Genomic DNA, 19,130 nt, shown 5'->3' with positions numbered 1-19,130 from the left:
CGATTTCAATGAAACTTTCAGGGAATCTCCGGATTGACCTGGTGAGTAATCCTGTAAAGTTTGGTGACGATCGGAGCACTCCTATTTTTGAACTGTCAAACTGTCAAATACAGATTTTATTTACTATGATGATATTCTATTGTTGGGGGAACATGGGTGTAGATAATACGGAGTGAATGAATGAATACGGAGATTAATAAATTATTTAATATACCTACTTATTATGAGACTTAAATTAAAATTTTTATGATGTAAGCTTATTGTTTAAATAAAATAAAGCAAAATCTAGCCCAGCGAAACGGGCTGTGAACGCTAGTTATTTATAAAAACGGCAAACAAATCATGTCTGTTGCACAAGGTACTCCGTTTTTTAGTTTATTTGTTGTTATAACGAAAATTTCAAAAAATTGAAATATCAATATTGAATTTTGTTTTTTTATTTATAACTGGTTATTATTTATTTAACTCTTTATTTGTACACCACATGCATCATCAATTTGCCACAAGACAAGACAATTGCGGTAAAGTATTTAATAATAACTTGAAGAGATAAAAAATATTACCCACCTTTCCAAAAACATCATATTTCTCATCTGGCTTCCCATGCTGGTCCCAATGCTCACTGGGCGAGGGCGGATCACTATGAGGCATAGCACCAAGATCCTCGCTTTTGTCATCATCGTCTCTCACTTCCGGTAGATTTCGCGCCCACGTTGGCCGAACTCTTCCCACAACGACCCTCTTCTCCATTTGTCGATTGTCTAGGTTCGGATTCCACATTTTGAATGCGCCTTAGTTCACTTTTATCCCGCTTTCAAGGTTAGTGTTTACGTCAGTAATTATTATTTCCGCTTTTATATTTTAAATTGTCACCTGTGCCAATTCTGTTTTATAGGATAGAAGCAGACGTTAAGTAAGTACTTTGCGGAATTTAATGATATACAATGATATTTAGGCTTAATTTGCTATTCTCCGCTAGGAGTATCGTAAGTTATAGGTAAGTACGGTGTAAGTTATAATTTCTTTAATCTTTACACTCCGAAACAAACAGATTATCGGCAATGCACCTCAGAATTCAAAACATACAGAACCCTCATTCAGACAACATTGCGTGCAGTGCTATGTGTCAATAACAGTTGAACGCCCGCGCACGTCTCACTTTACACGCGCGAAATGTTGCTGGCTCACAGACGTTATCTAATTTTCCCATTTGATCCCATTTAATGGTAAACGTTAAGGACATTAGAGGTAAAATAATTACTTTACAATGCTAAATGGTATGAAGTGACGAACCGTTTGTTTGGGAAACAATTCTAAAGTGGAGTGGATTTTGATGCTTCAATATTAGTAGGGAACACGGTTCTGTATCTTCTTGATTCTTTGCATATTGTTTACTATCGTCTTCTGCGATTACCAACCAGTCCTCCCAGAGTGGTGATTATAGACACACCCACCCGCTGGCGGAGGCCAGCAGTGGACTTTTATAGGCTTTTGTTGCCGATGATGATGATATTTAATGCATCATATTCATATTTGATTTTAATATGAATATAATGAACTTAATATAATATAACTAGCTGTTGCCCGCGACTTCGTCTGCGTTTGATTTTGTTTTTTGATGTGGCATTTGAGGGGTTTGCTGCTGTCCGCTGAGGAGTTCTGTCCTCTATCTCCAACCACAGTTTGGGCAAAATTAAACACATATTATAAACTCTATAGTACAAAAATAATTATTTATATCGGTTATAATTTGTCGGAGTTATTGTGTAAAATCGTCAAAAACTCATCCCCTCTCCAAAAGGAACCGAGCTTAATGTATAGTAATTCTAACACTTCCAAGAATATGTGTATTAAGTTTCATGAGGATCGGTTAAGAAGTTTTTGCGTGAAAGCGTAACAAACAAACTTATATTGACATATTTATAATATTAGTAGGGATTAATAATAGCTAATAATTACAACTTAATTATATAATCCCATCTCGGAAAAAAAGCGACTATTTTACGTAAGTATATGTGCGAAACACAAAAGTTAGTGCTCTTAATAAAAAAATAAGTAATTATAATATACCTCCTGCTCTTCAAATTAATATACCTAAGTACCTTTCCGATAGTTAAGTAAGTAGTTCACAAAGTTATTTACGCTGACAGGGTATTGTTCTATATAAACGCTTATGAATTATTTTCAGCACTTACGTAACAGTGTTAATTACGCGGCATGGTATAATAAACGACAGTATATACCTACTTAGGTACATCTCTGTTTAAAGTTTAAATAAAAGGATTGTTATCGAAAAAAATGGTACGTACCTACATACTCTAGTTAAATGTAAATAAACATTATTAAAAAATGTTTTAAATTTTCTTAAAAAATGCGAAGAAACTTCTTCCCCAACCTAATATATAGGTATTAGGTATGTATAAAAATTAAAGTTATAGCTATGGTAGCCGGGACCGATTTCTGAACGTACTCTTCGAGGCACGAGTATGAATTAAGCAGATGGCCCACCTGGTGGTAAGACCTTGAAAACCAACCCTCTACATAAAGCAGCACCTCGTAGGTCGAGTCGTGCACAGGATTTTTGTCCGGGATAGGCGTAGAGCAAGAAATTCCAAGAAAAGTGGTAAAACCCTCCTACCATACCAGGTGAAAAAGTATTTTAAAAAAATTTGGGTCACCATGGCTTTTGTGCATACATGAAGTGCATGCCACTGCTCGCAGGGCATGCCGGGAACTCCTCTCACAAAATGCCGCCTTGTATGATGTATCCAAGAACCTGAGGTGTAGGTGTCAAGTCTATATTTACACTGACAGTCACGCCCTTCAGACCGGCACACAGCTGCTTAGCGGCTGAAATAAACATGGAACACTTTTCCAGAAGAACTCTGTCACTACTTTTCCAGAATAACTCTACTGCTACTAATACATTGTAATAATCTAAAGAGTAGGCAGTGATTTTATGCCTGTAGACACAGTTACAATGACCTAGTTTTCAAGCGATAAAAATGTTTACAGTTTATTTCAGAAACGGCAATTGTCAAAGTTTAATAGCAATCACCAGTGTTTTGGCGAGAGATTACATTGAATTCGTATTTTCTTTTGATAAGGGTCGTGACAGCAACAAAGACGTTCTTGGAAACATTTCATAACTATCATCTCTACCTGCTTACCGAAATCAATACTATCCATACAAATATAAATATGACACAGAACACGGTACAGCAATCTGTAAACTAGACTAGAACTGGTGTTACTTGAATAAAGTATTACCTACGCTGCGTCATATAAAATCTTGTGACGTTACTACAAGATTCATTGATATTATAATGCGATTATATAGCTTTTTCTAATTTGTTATAACTCTAATCTCTAAATATTAATTATTTTTGAAGTTATACTTCTTTGGGCGCGTTACGGAAAAATGATGTGAGTAAACGATGCTAACGCACACCATCACAAAAAACCGACACCATGAAGTTAGCTATAAGGTTTAACAGAGTACACTTTCAATTGTCGAGGTCTGCGGGCTCATTCCGGTGATTTAATTGATTCAATTGTACAAAAGTCTCAAATTTTAATGTTGAGTGAAACTTAATTGTCCGATAATGAGTCTATTAGTACTTATTCCCAATTTAATTATGTTTATTATGTAGAAATAATATTTTTGTGATATTTAAATACACTACAAACTTTTTTATCTTGTTACGCCAAAGAAGTAGAACTTCTAACGCGTGTACATAAGTACACACACGTTTTTCCTAATAGATCAATAACCACATAGTTTGTAAAATAATTCACCGGAAACTAATATCTTAAAATGTTATTATTAGTTTGTTTTGTTGCCATCATTGTAAACGGTATCTGTTGAAGCATTACTTTGTAATTATTCATTTTGTAACAAGTATTTGTAAGACGAAACCGATATTGGATCAAATATAAAAGGTAAGTAAAAACGATGTTATTAATTAATTTCCATGCCCGCGATCCCCAACACTAGTCTGAAAATAGTGCTATCCCTGTCCACAAGGAACAATGTGAAAAGGACAGCACTACATGTAGAGCATTTATTAAGTACCTACAGTTTAGCGTTTTGTGTACAACAGAATTGGCACCAATGGTTTTTATACATGTCCTTTACAAAAATAATTCTAATAATAAATATACCTTCTACGACAGTACATACATAACCATCTAGCCCCAAAGTAAGCGTAGCTTGTGTTATGGGTACTAAGATGACTGATGATAATTTAATTAATAATATACATAAATAGTTCTTATAATATACAGATAAAAACCCAGACACTGAAAACCATTCATGTTCAACATACAAAAATTTTTCAGTTGTAGGAATCGAACTCACCAATCGGCCGTCAACTATCAATATCTTTCATAATTATTTATATACCTTTAAACGTTATCTTAAACTAACACCTTAGTTATTTATATTCAATCGGTGTTAGAATATATATATATTCGGAATTACTATAGGTAAGGCATATTTTATTCAAGCCCCATCAATAGAAAACTCGAATAATAAAGTCGTCAAGATTTCATTCCCTTTTAATTTCCCGTCAGTGTAATAAGACGTGACGCGCCACCTTTTGAAAGAGTAGGGGAGAAGTGGCGTGAAGGAGCCAGGTTTTGCAAGAGCGAGTTGCATTAACTTAGTAGTACTTATAAGTAAAGTTTACATTAATTTAGTAGTTTATTAACAATATCCTTTTCGAACTTCCACCAAAAAAATCTATAGTGATACTAAAATAATGAGCATTCATCAATTATATATAGGTGTATAGCACGTGCATCTTTATTAGAAAATCAACAAACAAAACAATCTCACTAATACACTAATATCACTTTCACAAAAAAGAAAAATATAACTCGTCGAGCCAGTTTCCTTACCTTACCTAGAACTAGAACAAATTATGGTAAAGAATCCCTTACATTTGAAGGCGCCAAATTTTATAACAAAATACCTGTACCTACTTATAAAAAATGTAAACTCATTCAATGTATTCAAAACTAAATTAGCTTCTTATATATTAAGTAATACCAATAAATTTAAAGACGAATACATTGAATGAGTAGAAAATAGTAAAATTGAATTTAGTTTAGTCTAATGGCGAAGTGTACTTATTAATTTATTATAGAAAATTTAGTTAGTAGTTTCCTATGTCAGTGACTTAGGTCTTTTTATGGGAATAAATGTCTTTAAACCTATTTAAATATTACTTGCTAAAAACGGTGAAGAAAAAAAAACATGAGGAAACCTGCATGCTTAAGAGTTCTCCAGTATGTTCTCAATGGCGTGTAAAGTCCACCGATCCGCACTTGGCCCGCGTGGTAGACTACGGCCTAAAGCCTTCTCATTCTGAGAAGGTTAGGCCTTCTAATGGGTTGATGATGAGTATTTTATGAATGGATTTTTTTGGTTATTTCACGTTTAAGTGGCAACAATGATTTCCAGTCACTCACATACATTTGATAGTCAGCCGAAACCAACAGCACAACAAGTCAAATATTTTGGCTCTAAATATAAAGGATTTTCTCTTCATTGAACTTGTTTTTTTTTTGATATTTTACTGTACAGAAATTGTTTATTCGTATGAAAGAACCCTTTTTAATAACTTAACAATAATTAAAGCAAAAAAATCCCCATTGTTTAATTAAAAAAATCTTACTTATATATATGTTGTACCACCTACCAATTATCTATAGAATTTTCTCGTATGCCTTTGGTTGGCTGGAACAGGTCGCTATATAGCGATAAGGCAGCCAAATTGTACTTAGTGTTCTGTGGTGTACATTAAAAGTATTCATAAAAGTAAATTATTTTGCTCCGGTTAGTAAACTGGCTCTTTTAAGCCACTTCTCCTCTAATCACAGATGAGCTTTACGAACCTTGAGGTTTTTTTACATGTATATATATTTTATTTAAATATCAAGATCTGGCTGACCGAGCCTTGCCGGTATTGCTCTGTGGTTAATCGGAAAAAACGAGTGGAAAATGGAAAAAAAACTCGAAACCAGAAAACCTCAGTTTTCTGGTTTCGGGGCCGCCGGATTTCCCCCTTGCTATTTCCGACCTTGTATATGGTGGCGAACTTTACCTTCGTATTCGCATGATATTAGTCTTTCACTGTCTGAAAACACTGATAAAACGGCGTTTTCTAAAAATCAAACCTGGCTAAAAAGATTTATCGTCCCCAAAACGCTCTACAGAATTAGTACAGAATTTCATGAAATCGAGGAAGCCGTTTCCAAGATTCAGATTATAAAGTATACTAGCTTTTGCCCGCGACTTCGCTCACGTTAAGTTCAATTTTTGATTTGGTAAATTTTAACTACAAAGGTTTAAAAAAAATGTCTTGCTGCTAATAGAGAAATATGAACGTAAAATTCTTAAAAAATCAGAAACTGAAGTTGGATTTAAAAAAAAGTGTGAAACATGTATTTCTTCATTTTTAATCGAAAACCTAAAATCAAAGTTTCATAAAATAAAATAGAAAAAAAATATTTATAAATGAAGGATTTTATATAAACTTTCATCCCCCATTAAACCCTCGTGAGGGTTGGAATTTTCAAAAATCCTTTCTTAGCGGAGGAGACCTACATTGTAACTATCTGTGTGCAAAATTTCAGCCTGATCTGTCAAGGGATTAGAGCTGTGCGTTGATAGATCAGTCAGTCAGTCAGTCACCTTTGCCTTTTATAAATATAGAAGGTTTACGATTGACCAATTAGATTTATTTATTTTTCTCTTGCATTTTTATCACAGCCCGGAATTAAGGTACAGAGGCAAAGAGAAGCCCAAATTCGGACCACAAAGGTCCATCAAACGTAATATAATATTCCTAGCGACCCGTCTCATCGAAGATTAAAAAAAAGATTGCCTTTGATTATAGGATTTCATATAAATAATGTTCGCAGCTGACTTTTCGTAACACCGATTCCGTGACTTTTTTTTCGGTTGTAGTGTCCAATTATAATCTACCTCAATTTTATTCTAAGAATACTATCATATTAGCGACCACTGCGCTGAAGTCTTTTCAGTAAGAAGTTCTGTGTTAAATATTCACTTTCAACTGCTAAATGTTAAATATACGACTAACCGTTTGTTCGAGAAACACTACAAAAGTGGAGTGATTTTTGATGCTTCAATAAGAGTCTTACACGGTACACGGTTTCTGTGTGTTCATAATTCTGTACATGTAGCACTGGGTGATGTTTAGTGAAACACGCGATACCATTAGCAAGATGGGCTGGAAACACACCCAAAAATTAGAGGTATTAGGTATACGGTATACTACCTATTCGGTTGGTAGGTATACCCATTTGTGAACAACCGAATACCTATCTCTTAAGGGTAGGAAAGAACGTAGGTTCCTATATAACGAATAAAATAAAAGAGTTGACTTGTGGAGAACGAAGTTGCAAACCCTTTATGAATAAAGAATATTTGTATTTAAATTTGAGAGGTCATTTTATAGATAAAGCGAGTTATTAGAGTGTATAAATTATATCATTGATGATTTGTTAAGTTATTTAGTATGTACTAATATTTTTATATTTGAATTATAAACATAATAATATAACTTCTCATATGTATACAAGCCACAAGCCACAAGCCTCCTTTCATAAAGGAGAAAGGGAATAAGAGCATGTTCCCACCACGCTGGTCCTATGCGGGTTGGCGGGTTCTGTGATTAAGTATTACTTATCACAGTTATCACATGTTAGTAATGGGACCGACGGGTTAACGTGTTTTCCTTTATGAAACTGTGCATAAACTTAAGCACCCAAAATATGAAATCTTCAATTTTGGAGATAGGCTGACATATTGAAAAGATTTAATATTCACCAACAATATGCATACATATTCGTATAACTCGTAAGACTCGAGAGCTTTTATATTTCCCTTTGATATCCTATATCACTCGCACGGATGAAATCAGTTTCTGACAAAGTGTAACTAACGAAGATAATCAGGTACTTCACCTACTTTCTACGGCAGGGACGGCGAGTCCTAAGTAAATAATACTTACTGTATTACGAAGGGAGCAGTGATAGCGCATTGGGTAGGAGCTCGACTTCACTTTCAGAGGTCGGAGTTCGAATCCCAGCGCGCACCTCGAACTATGGCTATGGTATTTAAAAAATATGGCAATACGCACAACTGCAAAATGTTTGTGTGATGAACTTGAATGTATTATCAGTGTCTGGGTGTTTATCTGTAATTTTATGTATATTATTCATAAAAGTATTCATCATTTCAGTCATTTTAGTACCCATAATACAAGCTACGCTTACTTTGGGGCTAGATGGCAATGTACGTATTGTCAAAAAATATGTTACTAGAAAAAGTTATCAGTTTATGAATGAAATCGTATTTTAAGTAGGCACTCGTACTTTAATCTTGTACGGCTTCAATATGATATACCTCGTGAGCCTAATGAGAAAAGTTTTTCGATCGTAAATCGCGGCTTTAGTCGAGCGATCTTTGAAGTCTGCATCGTCATTACAAATTTTATCGATTCTATATCTGTTTTTAACAAGTTTTATTTGTTTTATTTTCTAAGGTTAAAGTTTTGAATCTCTCTGCATAAGGGCGTTATAGCTGGTATAGGTATTAAATACTATATAGAGAGGAAAAATTAGTGTTTTTCTACGCTTGTATGTAATTGATAAAATTTGGAACAACTTGACTCTAAATATTATTTTGCCTATAAAAAGATAAATTCTCGGCGGGTAACCAAGGCTATAATAGTCGAAGTCAAAAATATAATAGTCGAAGTCGAAGTCAAAAATATCCTTATTTGAGCAGGCCCATAGGTGACAATAACGATGCGTGCATTACATGAGAAATTTGTTAAAACACGATAGTGAGATGACGGCGATAACCATATTCGTAAACTTAAAACTAAAGCTACGAGTATGCGAAACGAGCCCTGGTCTAAGAATATGCCCACAACGAACTTAGCGGGGTGTTATTTTTGTTATCACCATCTTTGTTATTACATTGTCATTTAAAATTGTTAGAAAAGCAACCTGGTTAGAGCACTATTTAACACCCTTTTAGCTTTCACCCCAGCTTTTTTTTATCGATTACGTAGTTACAAATCTTCACTAAGGTATAGCGTCGAGTTCTTCAGGCTAACCAAAGATGGAGACAGGTCCAGGAAAAGAAGAAGAGAAGAATCCATCCAAAATCCAAAGTTTCCATCGGCTTCAGCGCGGAGTTGCCTCTCTCCGAGCTCTGTCGTCAACCTTTTTTAAAATGCCATCACTATCATCATCCCATTACCAGCTCCCTACTGTTTTAGTAATAGAAGATCTTTTTGTGTACAGCTTGTCCGGGGAAGTACTATCGCCATGTTTATTTCTGCCGCTAAGCAGAAGTTCTGGCGTAGGCATATTTATGGACACAGGACGGCATGTTGCAGGACGTGCTCTTTCCATACCCTTGTGATGTGCTGTTCTGTTTATACGGGATGGTTTTTCCACTTAACTTAACCACTAGGTTTTTACACTTCCAACCAAGCAGATGGGCCATCTGCTTGGTCCGTCAATTATTTTTAGGTTTAAAAAAAAACTGTGTGTTTAACAACAAGGGATAAGAAATGTTTAGGCCAAAGTCCATCAACTGGCTGAGTCCGGCTTTGTAGACTTCGCACACCTTTGAGAACGTAATAGAGAACTCTCAGGCATGCAGATTCCTCTAGATGTTTCCTTCATCAGAAAAGCAAGTGATATTTATATTGCTTGAATTAAACACCCACATAATTTGGGAAAGTACAACGGAAGGTTCATGCCAGCCAAGTACGGAGACAGTCGAAGGAAAAGAAGAAGAAAAACTTGGGAAAGTCAAAAGTGCGTGCTGGAGATTGAACTCGGTCCACCCGTAAGGGAAGCTGGAGCCTTTACTAGGCTATCACCAGTTCAACATGTAACACTCTTGCTTTAACAGTCTGCCACCGTTTCAGGGAGCTTCTCCCATGATTACTGCAGACTATGCCACTTTTCATGATGTATAACTCACCGCAGCATTTGACCACCCGTTTTTGTCTTTCCTTTTTGCAATCCCGAGTGAAAAATGCGCTCGGCGATTTGTTCATCAGACTTTAACGAGAGAACGGCCTTAATTGGAAACACGATATTGTTATAGGCAAATATTTATTCATAAGAGATGATATAACCTTCATATTACTAATATTATACAGAGGAAAGTTTTTTTTTTTTCTTTGTACCGAATAGGAGCGGAAACTACAGGGCAGATTTAAACAATGTCTACACCAATCGAAAATAAAATGATCAGCTAGGAACACATGCTATGACTAATTGTCAAAAAAAATTGAGTTTCTTTAGAAAATTTGCAATAATTTTGCCAATAAATTTCAGTATTTGACGTGCACTGAGAATACTATGGATTTCACTTAACTTCACTTCACTTCCCTTCACTTCACTTTACTTCAGTACACTTCAGTTCACTTCAGTTCACTTCTCTTCACTTCACTTCACTCCACTTTACTTCACTTCACTTCACTTCCCTTCACTTCACTTCACTTCACTTCACTTCAATTCACTTCACTTCACTTTACTTTACTTTAATTCACTTCACTTCACTTCACTCAACACACACTATTTTTATGAAATTATTTTTGCTATACTTAGAGCAAATATAATATTTTATTTATTATACCTACCTTAAATGCACATAAATTTTAACGAAACTAGCAGAATTTGAATTTAAAAGTGCTACTAAGTGAATCAAGCGAAGAAATGTGGTTTATTAGCTTTTAGGTCAAGTTTATATCTCTGGAACTTTATGTAGATACTTACAGGAACAGTGGCTTTTACATAGAAACAACTCCTTCAAAGGTGCTAAGCAAGAATTCAATTGAGACTTACGATAAGTTACCCCCCAACCAAGAAAGACGTGAAACCGATTAGGGGTAAGCGTTTGATATAACTGTCATATCTACTCAAAACAGGTTAGCCCGCTACAACTTAGACTGCATCATTACTTACTACCAGGTGAGATTGCAGCTAAGGGCTAACTTGTAGTGAAATAAAAAAATAGTTGGAAAATCCAAAAGTGCACGCCTCATAATCTCATTCATTACAATAAAATTGAGATTATTTGTAAATAATAAATAAACTACATCTAATTATACCGTGAAAAGTAATAGGCTTCTATTCCTCAAAATACTGAAGCCTAAAAAAAAAACCAACGCGATAAGTGAACTATTTCGCTCGTTATCGTGACCACAAGATACGGTATCCGCACATCAGACACACGGATGTCCAAGACAGAACTTTTTTAAACAGTTTTTTAATTAGTTTATATAATAAAAAGAGATATAAAAATATCATGAGTGTTAAAAATAGTGTTTTTTCTCAACATTTGCCTATTTATCTTATATTTTTAAACGAGCAATTTTTGTATAAGTATATATAATGGAAATATAGGAATAGGCTCCAACGATTTTCATGACATTTAGTATACAGGGTTACGGGGGCGATAAATCGATCTAGCTAGGATTGATTTTTAGAAAATGTCATTTTATTTGTGTTTTCCGCTAATAACCGATTTGGTGCAACGAAGTTGCACGGGTCAGCTAGTAATCAGTAATCACTTATAAAAGCAATAAGGAATAAAAAAAGTGACATTTTAAGATGGAGAATCACTCGGTGTGCGTAAACTGACAGTAATACCAACCTCAACGCTTCGCTTATGAGGCGTGCAAAAGATTGAGAACTTTAAACTTTACATTCAGTACTCAAAATCGACCAATTTAGGGTTAACGGCTTTCTAGTTAAGTTTCAATTGAATAGCTTCAGAGCCTTAGAAACTGACACCCCTTATTCTGCCCGGTATTAAACAAGGAGATAAACTCGCGACCTTCTCAATAAAGCCAAATGGGTACCTATTACTTCAAAAGTGTTTGTTCACCGTTCGACATCGAACTCAATAAACACGGGTCGGGTTTTAAGCCGAGGGCGGGTTTAATGCCGACTTTCGCTTGATTAATTCCAAAACTGAATATTATTTATGTAGGCACATTATTAGAAATGTATAGGACGCCATTATTGGATTACCCAGGTAAAGCTGGATGTTCAAAGAGATTTCGTAATGACCTGTTTGTTACTACTTAGAAAGTAAGTAAAAAAAAGTTGTCAAAATGTTTTTTTTATATGAATTATGTTTTTTAGACCAGTTGGGTAGAAAAACTTTTTTTTTATTACAGTATAGTAACTGGTGGAACACGGGAATAGCCTCTTAATAGGCTTTTTTATACAGCCTAATCGGTTTCTACGCGACATCGCACCGGAACACTAGATCGCTTAGCGGCACGTCTTTGTCGGTAGGGTGGTAACTAGCCACGGCCAACGCCTCCCACCAGAGCATACGAGAGAAAATTCATAAATTATAAATTCAGAAATTGCACCCGCCGGGATCGAACCCGGAATCCCCGTCCTACTTAAATTCACAGCTCTCACCGTTGCGCCAGGGAGGTTTTCAAAACAGACTATAAACAGAGCAACACATCGCAGGGCATGCAATAAACACGTACTACGAAGTTCCACCCTGTGTCTAGGTGTAAACCTCAAACATGCTTGTAATTACAGCGGCAACCAAATCCTTCAGACCGAAACACAGTAATGCTTGGCGGCATAATGGCCAAGTTCAAATCCCAGCACGCACCTCTAACTTTTCTAAGTTTTAGGTAATTAATATCACTGCCTTTATTTTGACGGCCGATTGGCGCAGTGGGCAGCGACCCTGCTTTCTGAGTCCAAGGCCGTGGGTTCGATTCCCACAACTGGACAATATTTCTGTGATGAACATTAATGTTTTTCAGTGTCTGGGTGTTTATCTATATATTATAAGTTTTTATGTATATTATTCATAAAAAATATTCATCAGTTATCTTAGTACCCAAAACACAAGCTGCGCTTACTTTGGGGCTAGATGGCGACGTAGTATATTTATTAATTTATTCGTAGTATATTTATCACTTTCTTTAACGTTAAAGGAAAACATCGTGTGGAACCTGCATGACTTAGAGTTCTCCATAATGTTATCAAAGGTGTGCGAAATCCCAACCAATCAGCACTAGGCCAGCGTGGTAACTGCCCTGTGACAAAATTTGTTATTTGGTAGTGTTTTCTTTTCTATTGTAGTTTCTCGGCGAATTGACCAACAGAAATCAGCAAGAATTGCTGCTGACCATGAATTTTATATTTATTGTTTCTGCTGATAAAAAAATACATAAACTACACATAAAATACTCAAAACCAATATAGGGAATATGAACTTTATGCAAAATTTACCAAAATATCTGATACCAAACGTAACTCATTAAGAGACAAGTTTTTACTCAACTGTTTTTGAGTCACAGCGAATACTGCGCATGCGCGTATGTACTACCATAAAAATCACCTTCGGCACTTCCCTTATTACTCTTACAACTCGCTAAAACTTATTTTGTACATACACTGTTTGTAACATTGACACGCAAAAAAATTAAACAAAAAAAACCAAATTTTTGAAATTTGAAAAACACATCATAGAAAAAAACCTAGACGTGATGGAAGAAATCGGCCAACTAGGATAGATTCAGAATATTCGAATTGTCATATTTATGTCAAAAAATTTTAAAGGAGGATTTCATTGCAGACCAGTTAGGTCCATTGCCTTAGAACCTAAAGACACCCCTACAAACAACAACAAATAATAAATAATCACTTCAATGAATATTAATGCTAAAACATTAGGTGCCTACTAGATAGGTAGTTGGAAAGACGCACATAACTCCGAAAAGTGTGTGACAGGGATGGGTCCGTCCCTCCACCGCAGAAAAGAGAGGTCACTAACAAATAGGTTATCAGCATTTTAATTACAAACCTATCATAAACAAAGTTGCATGTTAATCATACATGTTACATAAAATAAACTTTGTTTCGTTCACCTGTGTCAGATAGATAACTGGTAATTAACCTGTCAATATGTTATGGCCCCTCCATTTGTCAGCGGAGAGCTACACTGTCATACACAGCGTTGCACAAAGCCTCGGATATAATAGTATCTAAATTAGCGTATGCCAACTTGCGTACAGTCAGCAGAAAAATATGAACCAATGCGGCGGACGGTCTGTTGCAAATAAATCTCTAAAGTTAATTGATAGGCCTTTAGTGATAAAAGGATAGCTTTTCCATGCTTACTAATATTATAAATGTGAATGTTTGTTTGTTTTACCTTCACACCCTAACTTAGCAACCAATCAACTTGATTTTTGGCATTTATTTAGTTGAAAGGGCGGAGAGTTACATATGCTACTTTTTATCCTACGAAAATAACCGGTCCTCATGACATTTGTTAAAAACCATAATTAACGATGACGATAAAAGCGGGATACAGCTAATATTGCGACACTACTTGAAGCCCTACCAATTAAGTGTCGCTTAAAGATGTTTGTTTAAAAGAATATTAGAACCAGTTGTGCTAATTCTTTATTAAACACATATTCAAAGTAAATCTAAGTATTAGATGACAAAATGATACTACTTCGAGGTCCACTACTTTTCACTTTGCTATTTTTATTTTATTGCTGAAGTAATACGTAATTGACTGACTTTGCAGATGGCGAACCTGAGGGTAATCGGAAAACCGTCGCAACCAGGTTGTACTTTTATCTCATGCACCGTAATAGTTCGACAATTGAAATCACAGATGATACTGTTGTCGCTATAACAAAAAATACTAAAAATCAGAATAAAATAAATATTTTAGGGAGCTCCCATACAACTGATGTGATTTATTATTATAATACATTCATAGATAATGATAATTGACCTGTTTTTTTCTACTATTAATACAACACTATAAATTATTAGTCAAAGAGAGGTTATCGTCGACTGTGCAGATACGAATCCTCAAGTTCTTTGCACACATAACTAGGAATAAGCACTCCATGGAACGACTTGTTGTCCAGGGGAAAGTGGAAGGCAAACGGTCACGTGGTCGATCACCCACGCGTTGGACAGCTACATACATAATTACAGCTACAACACAAGCCTCCATAGTCCAATGTTCCAGAAACGCTGAAGATCGTAACAAGTGGAGGCGCATCGCGGGGGCTGCTGTAGCCAAAGAAAATGTACCATCGTCAACCACGACCACTCTGTCAAGAGTGAACGACTAAGGAGGAGGATAAATTATTAAATTTTTTGTTTACAATAATGTTGTATACGTAAATTGCTGACGGTACTTATCAATATATGCATAGTACTCGCACCTAATCGAATAACAAGCCGCGCAAAGGGTGGATTTGTGAAACAGTTTTACCCGACCTTCCTTGTAACAGGGTTACCGTAATTCGGTTATTGGCGTACGATGTTCCCTAACACATCCCCCCATATCTAACGCGCATAATGCGCGTTAGATACGACAGCGTATATCAAAAGATTGATTTGATTTCGTCGACACGTGCGAATCGTGTTACTAACGGTTTCCTGTGACTTCGTCCGATATCGTCCCTTAGCTGTTCAATAAGCATAGTTTTATAAAATATAGCTCTCTTATCATTTCATATAAAAATCGCATGATAAACCTATCTTTATTTTTAGAGATAACGGGGGTTTTTTGGCAATATTGATGTATAACATAGTTAGGTGTTTTTTTTGTGTACCTAAAGCAAACTTTGGTGATTTTGGTTACGCGGTATTGTAAGTGACACGATGAAATGTCATTTTTCAGTTGCATCCTATTTTAATAATATATATATTTATTATATATACATACCCTGAAGTCACGTTGAATGGCCTAACCTTCCTCAAGAATTGGGTTAACAAATGCAAAGTGATACATTTTTTACTGGTAGTTTCCCGCACCCCCTCTCCAACCAAATGGATTATTTACCTGTGAAAATTAAATTTCATATTTCGACATGAAGTAAAACGGAATAAATAATGACGGGCTTTATCCGGGATTAATTATCTCAATTCAGACTTTGATATTTCTAAAATATTTTTTTTTTTTATAAAGTCATAAAATTAATACCTACTCACGTAAACTGATCATCATATAGAGCGATCAAACAGTCAGGGATCAAATTCGGAAAATTGTCACCCGGCAACAATGGAAATTTTTCTTTGTACAATGTTTTCAATGCGTCAACTTTTAACAGATTTCAAGTAGAAAATATAAATTCAAATGTTTTTTTTATCCTTCTTTATGTATGTTCGGGCATAGACATTATTTTTTTATTAGAAAGGAATTTATTCAGAAATGATCTCATTTCATGTTGAACAAAACTGGTTATTACTTATATTTAGATCTACCTTTAGTTATTACAGGTTATGTGTACCTAATACAATAAATAAATAAATAAATTTAAATTTTTATATACTAGATCTGATGAAGAGTTTTGGACACCGACAGCGAAACTCTTCAAACAACAAGGGCAAATCTTTATTTACTTATGTATAGTAAATATGCATTGTTTACGCAATCAAAAAACATCAAATCACGCCTGTACATTCGAAAGGGACGTACGCAGATGTATTAAATATATCGGGACACACCACTATCAAAGTTAGTAGTATATCTTAATATATATAAATCTCCTGTCACGATGTTTGTCCGCGATGTACTCCTAAACTACTGAACCGATTTTAAATTAAATTGGCACACCGTGAGCAGTCTGGTCCAACTTAAGAGATAGGATAGCTTAGATCTTTAAGTAAAGTCACAATTTTATTTTATTGCAAATTATTTGTCTATAATTAATTGACAGTCACGTGTTATATGTATATACAACTATACTCATTTAAGGCTTAGCGATACTGAATACTTTAAAAACAAAATCAAACGCAGACGAAGTCGCGGGCAACAGCTAGTAGTTGTATATATTATTTACTTTTTAATTCGTCTAGCATTTATTCCCGAAATCTGTTTTTTTTTTAAATAAAGAAAATTTTGACTTTGCCTTTGACCATTTACGTATAATTCTCGCCGTTCGCATTTCCGTCTCCCATGTCACGCTGCGAACACGAACTGTTCCATGTCCCATCTCTTTACCACGACACGTCATCATTGTCACGGCAAAGCGTCGACGGAAACGGGCAAATGTTAGAGAAGGCCGAAGCTTTGTTGAGCGAACCGGGCTTTTGTTCAGAATTGTGAAATACTCAACCTTTAACACACCTATGTGAGATTGCATCCATCACTGTTTTGAATACCAGCTATTTTAGATAATAAAGCCTGGAATACACTTAAGCATGCTAGTGTCGAGCAATAGGAGAGGTTTGTGAATAGGCAAAATGTTTTTGTTTTCTTTATTGCAAACCGGTCTATTTTTTGTGCTAACTAGTGCAGTTTAAGGCGCAGGCACAGAAATAAAAACAAACAGAATCCTCATTCAGCCATTATTGTATGCAGTGCATTGTGTCCAAAAACGTGTCACTTTACACCCGCGGAATGTTGCTTGCTCTCAAACTTTTTCCCATTTTCCCGTTGTATGGGAAACGTTAAGAATATTAGAGGTGAAATAATAACTGTCAACGGCTAAATGAAACACTACTAAAGTGGAGTGGAGTTTTAATGTTTCAATATTAGTCGTGTACACAATTTCTGTATGTTATTAATTCTGTGGAAGAAGATAAGAGGGGGAAGCTCGGAAGCAAGTCTGAATATGAATTATGCGAGCATGCTACTTGATTTATTTGCTTAGCTAAAAACTTTTACTTTAAACTTAACTTTCAAATTTTATATTTATTTATCGAAACTATGTATGTTTATGATTATGGAATGTTCGCTGACCACTATATAAATACAAAATTTTGAAAAAAAATCCCTATCGAAGCTAAATGTTACAAAGATTGTAACTGTTCTGGAAGCGATGGTTCAGTTTACAAACCTAGTTTGAGGTGGTTTGATGAAATACATTCCAAGTGATGAGCATATGTATCTCATAGGTGCTAGAAACCTCTGCTCTTTCTGGTCAATAAGTACGCTTCTGAGGACAGGACTTCCAGTTTCATTTCTTTCATGAGCAAATGTATACTCTGAGAGCATGCCGTAAATGAGCATTCTACGTCGCAAAAAAGCATGCTGGTCTAGTAGCATGTGTGTTCCAGGCTTTACAGAGAGACTTTAAAGAGTATAGATACCACACTACCTACCACATAATATTCAGTTAAAGGCATTCAAATTCTTGATATTATAAAATACTTAAAGTCTTCGTAAATTAAGTAATTGTTATACTGATGTAAGATTAATAGAAAACTAGGCTTAATAGGTATACATTTACAACAAATATATATATTACTAGCTTTTGCCCGCGACTTCGTCTGCGTTTGTTTTTGTTTTTAGAAAGAGGCATTCGATTTAGGTGTAATTCTACGCACTTTATGTATTTAGGATAGCTAAGCCTTAAATGACGGGTTGGCTGCCGCCCGCTGAGGAGTTGTGTCCTCTATCTCCAATCACATTCATCAGATCTACATAAAATTTAGGCAAAATTAAACAGACATTATAACCTCTAAAGTACAAAAGTAAGTATTTAAATCGGTTATCATTTGACGGCGTTATGGTGTGAAATCGTCAAAAACTTTCGTCCCCTCTCCCAAAAGAACTGAGCTTAATTTCGGGATATAAAGCATACTATATTAATTCTAATACCTTCAGGAATATGTGTACAAAGTTTCATGATGATCGGTTCTGTAGTTTTTGCGCGAAAGCGTAACAAACAAACTTACATTCACATTTATAATATTAGTAAAGATAGGGATAGGGATAGGGATAGGGGTAGGGATAGGGATAGGGATATAGTAGTGTCTATACTCTATAGAGTATCCTTAAACCTGGAATACACATGCTTCTAGAAAAGCATGCTTTTTTGCCACGTAGTGGGTATGCTAATTTACGCTCTCCGCATGCAGTTTACAATTGCTCATTAAAGCACCGACCTCAGTAGCATACTTATCACTAGCATACAGAAATAGCTTTAAAGTTGTAAGTTGTTGTCTGTCTGTCTGTCTGTTCCTACAAAATGTATCTTTAAACAAAATTTACATTTTAAATTTTAAATCTCTCTACGGGAAACATTGTGATAAGGACAGCAAAT

The 19,130-nt window shown here is 35.3% G+C and overlaps 1 protein-coding gene across 3 annotated transcripts in view; it reads right to left on the bottom strand.

Annotated features, from left to right (window-relative positions):
* The window catches only part of LOC120624634 (ras-related protein Rab-37), a 99,108-nt gene that overhangs the window by 4,563 nt on the left and 75,415 nt on the right, over positions 1 to 19,130 (bottom strand). Inside the window, exon 1 of one of the 3 annotated variants that reach the window (XM_039891288.1) lies at positions 568 to 780. The exons of the other annotated variants lie outside the window; for them this stretch is intronic. Within the exon in view, the coding sequence (XP_039747222.1) occupies positions 568 to 780 (213 nt within the window). Of the gene's footprint in view, positions 1 to 567; positions 781 to 19,130 lie in introns of those variants that run through there. 3 annotated transcript variants of the gene reach the window in all.

Source organism: Pararge aegeria, chromosome 6 (assembly GCF_905163445.1).
Source record: "Pararge aegeria chromosome 6, ilParAegt1.1, whole genome shotgun sequence".
In the NCBI taxonomy this organism is placed as follows: Eukaryota; Metazoa; Arthropoda; class Insecta; order Lepidoptera; family Nymphalidae; genus Pararge; species Pararge aegeria.
This window is presented reverse-complemented; position numbering and strand designations above follow the sequence as displayed.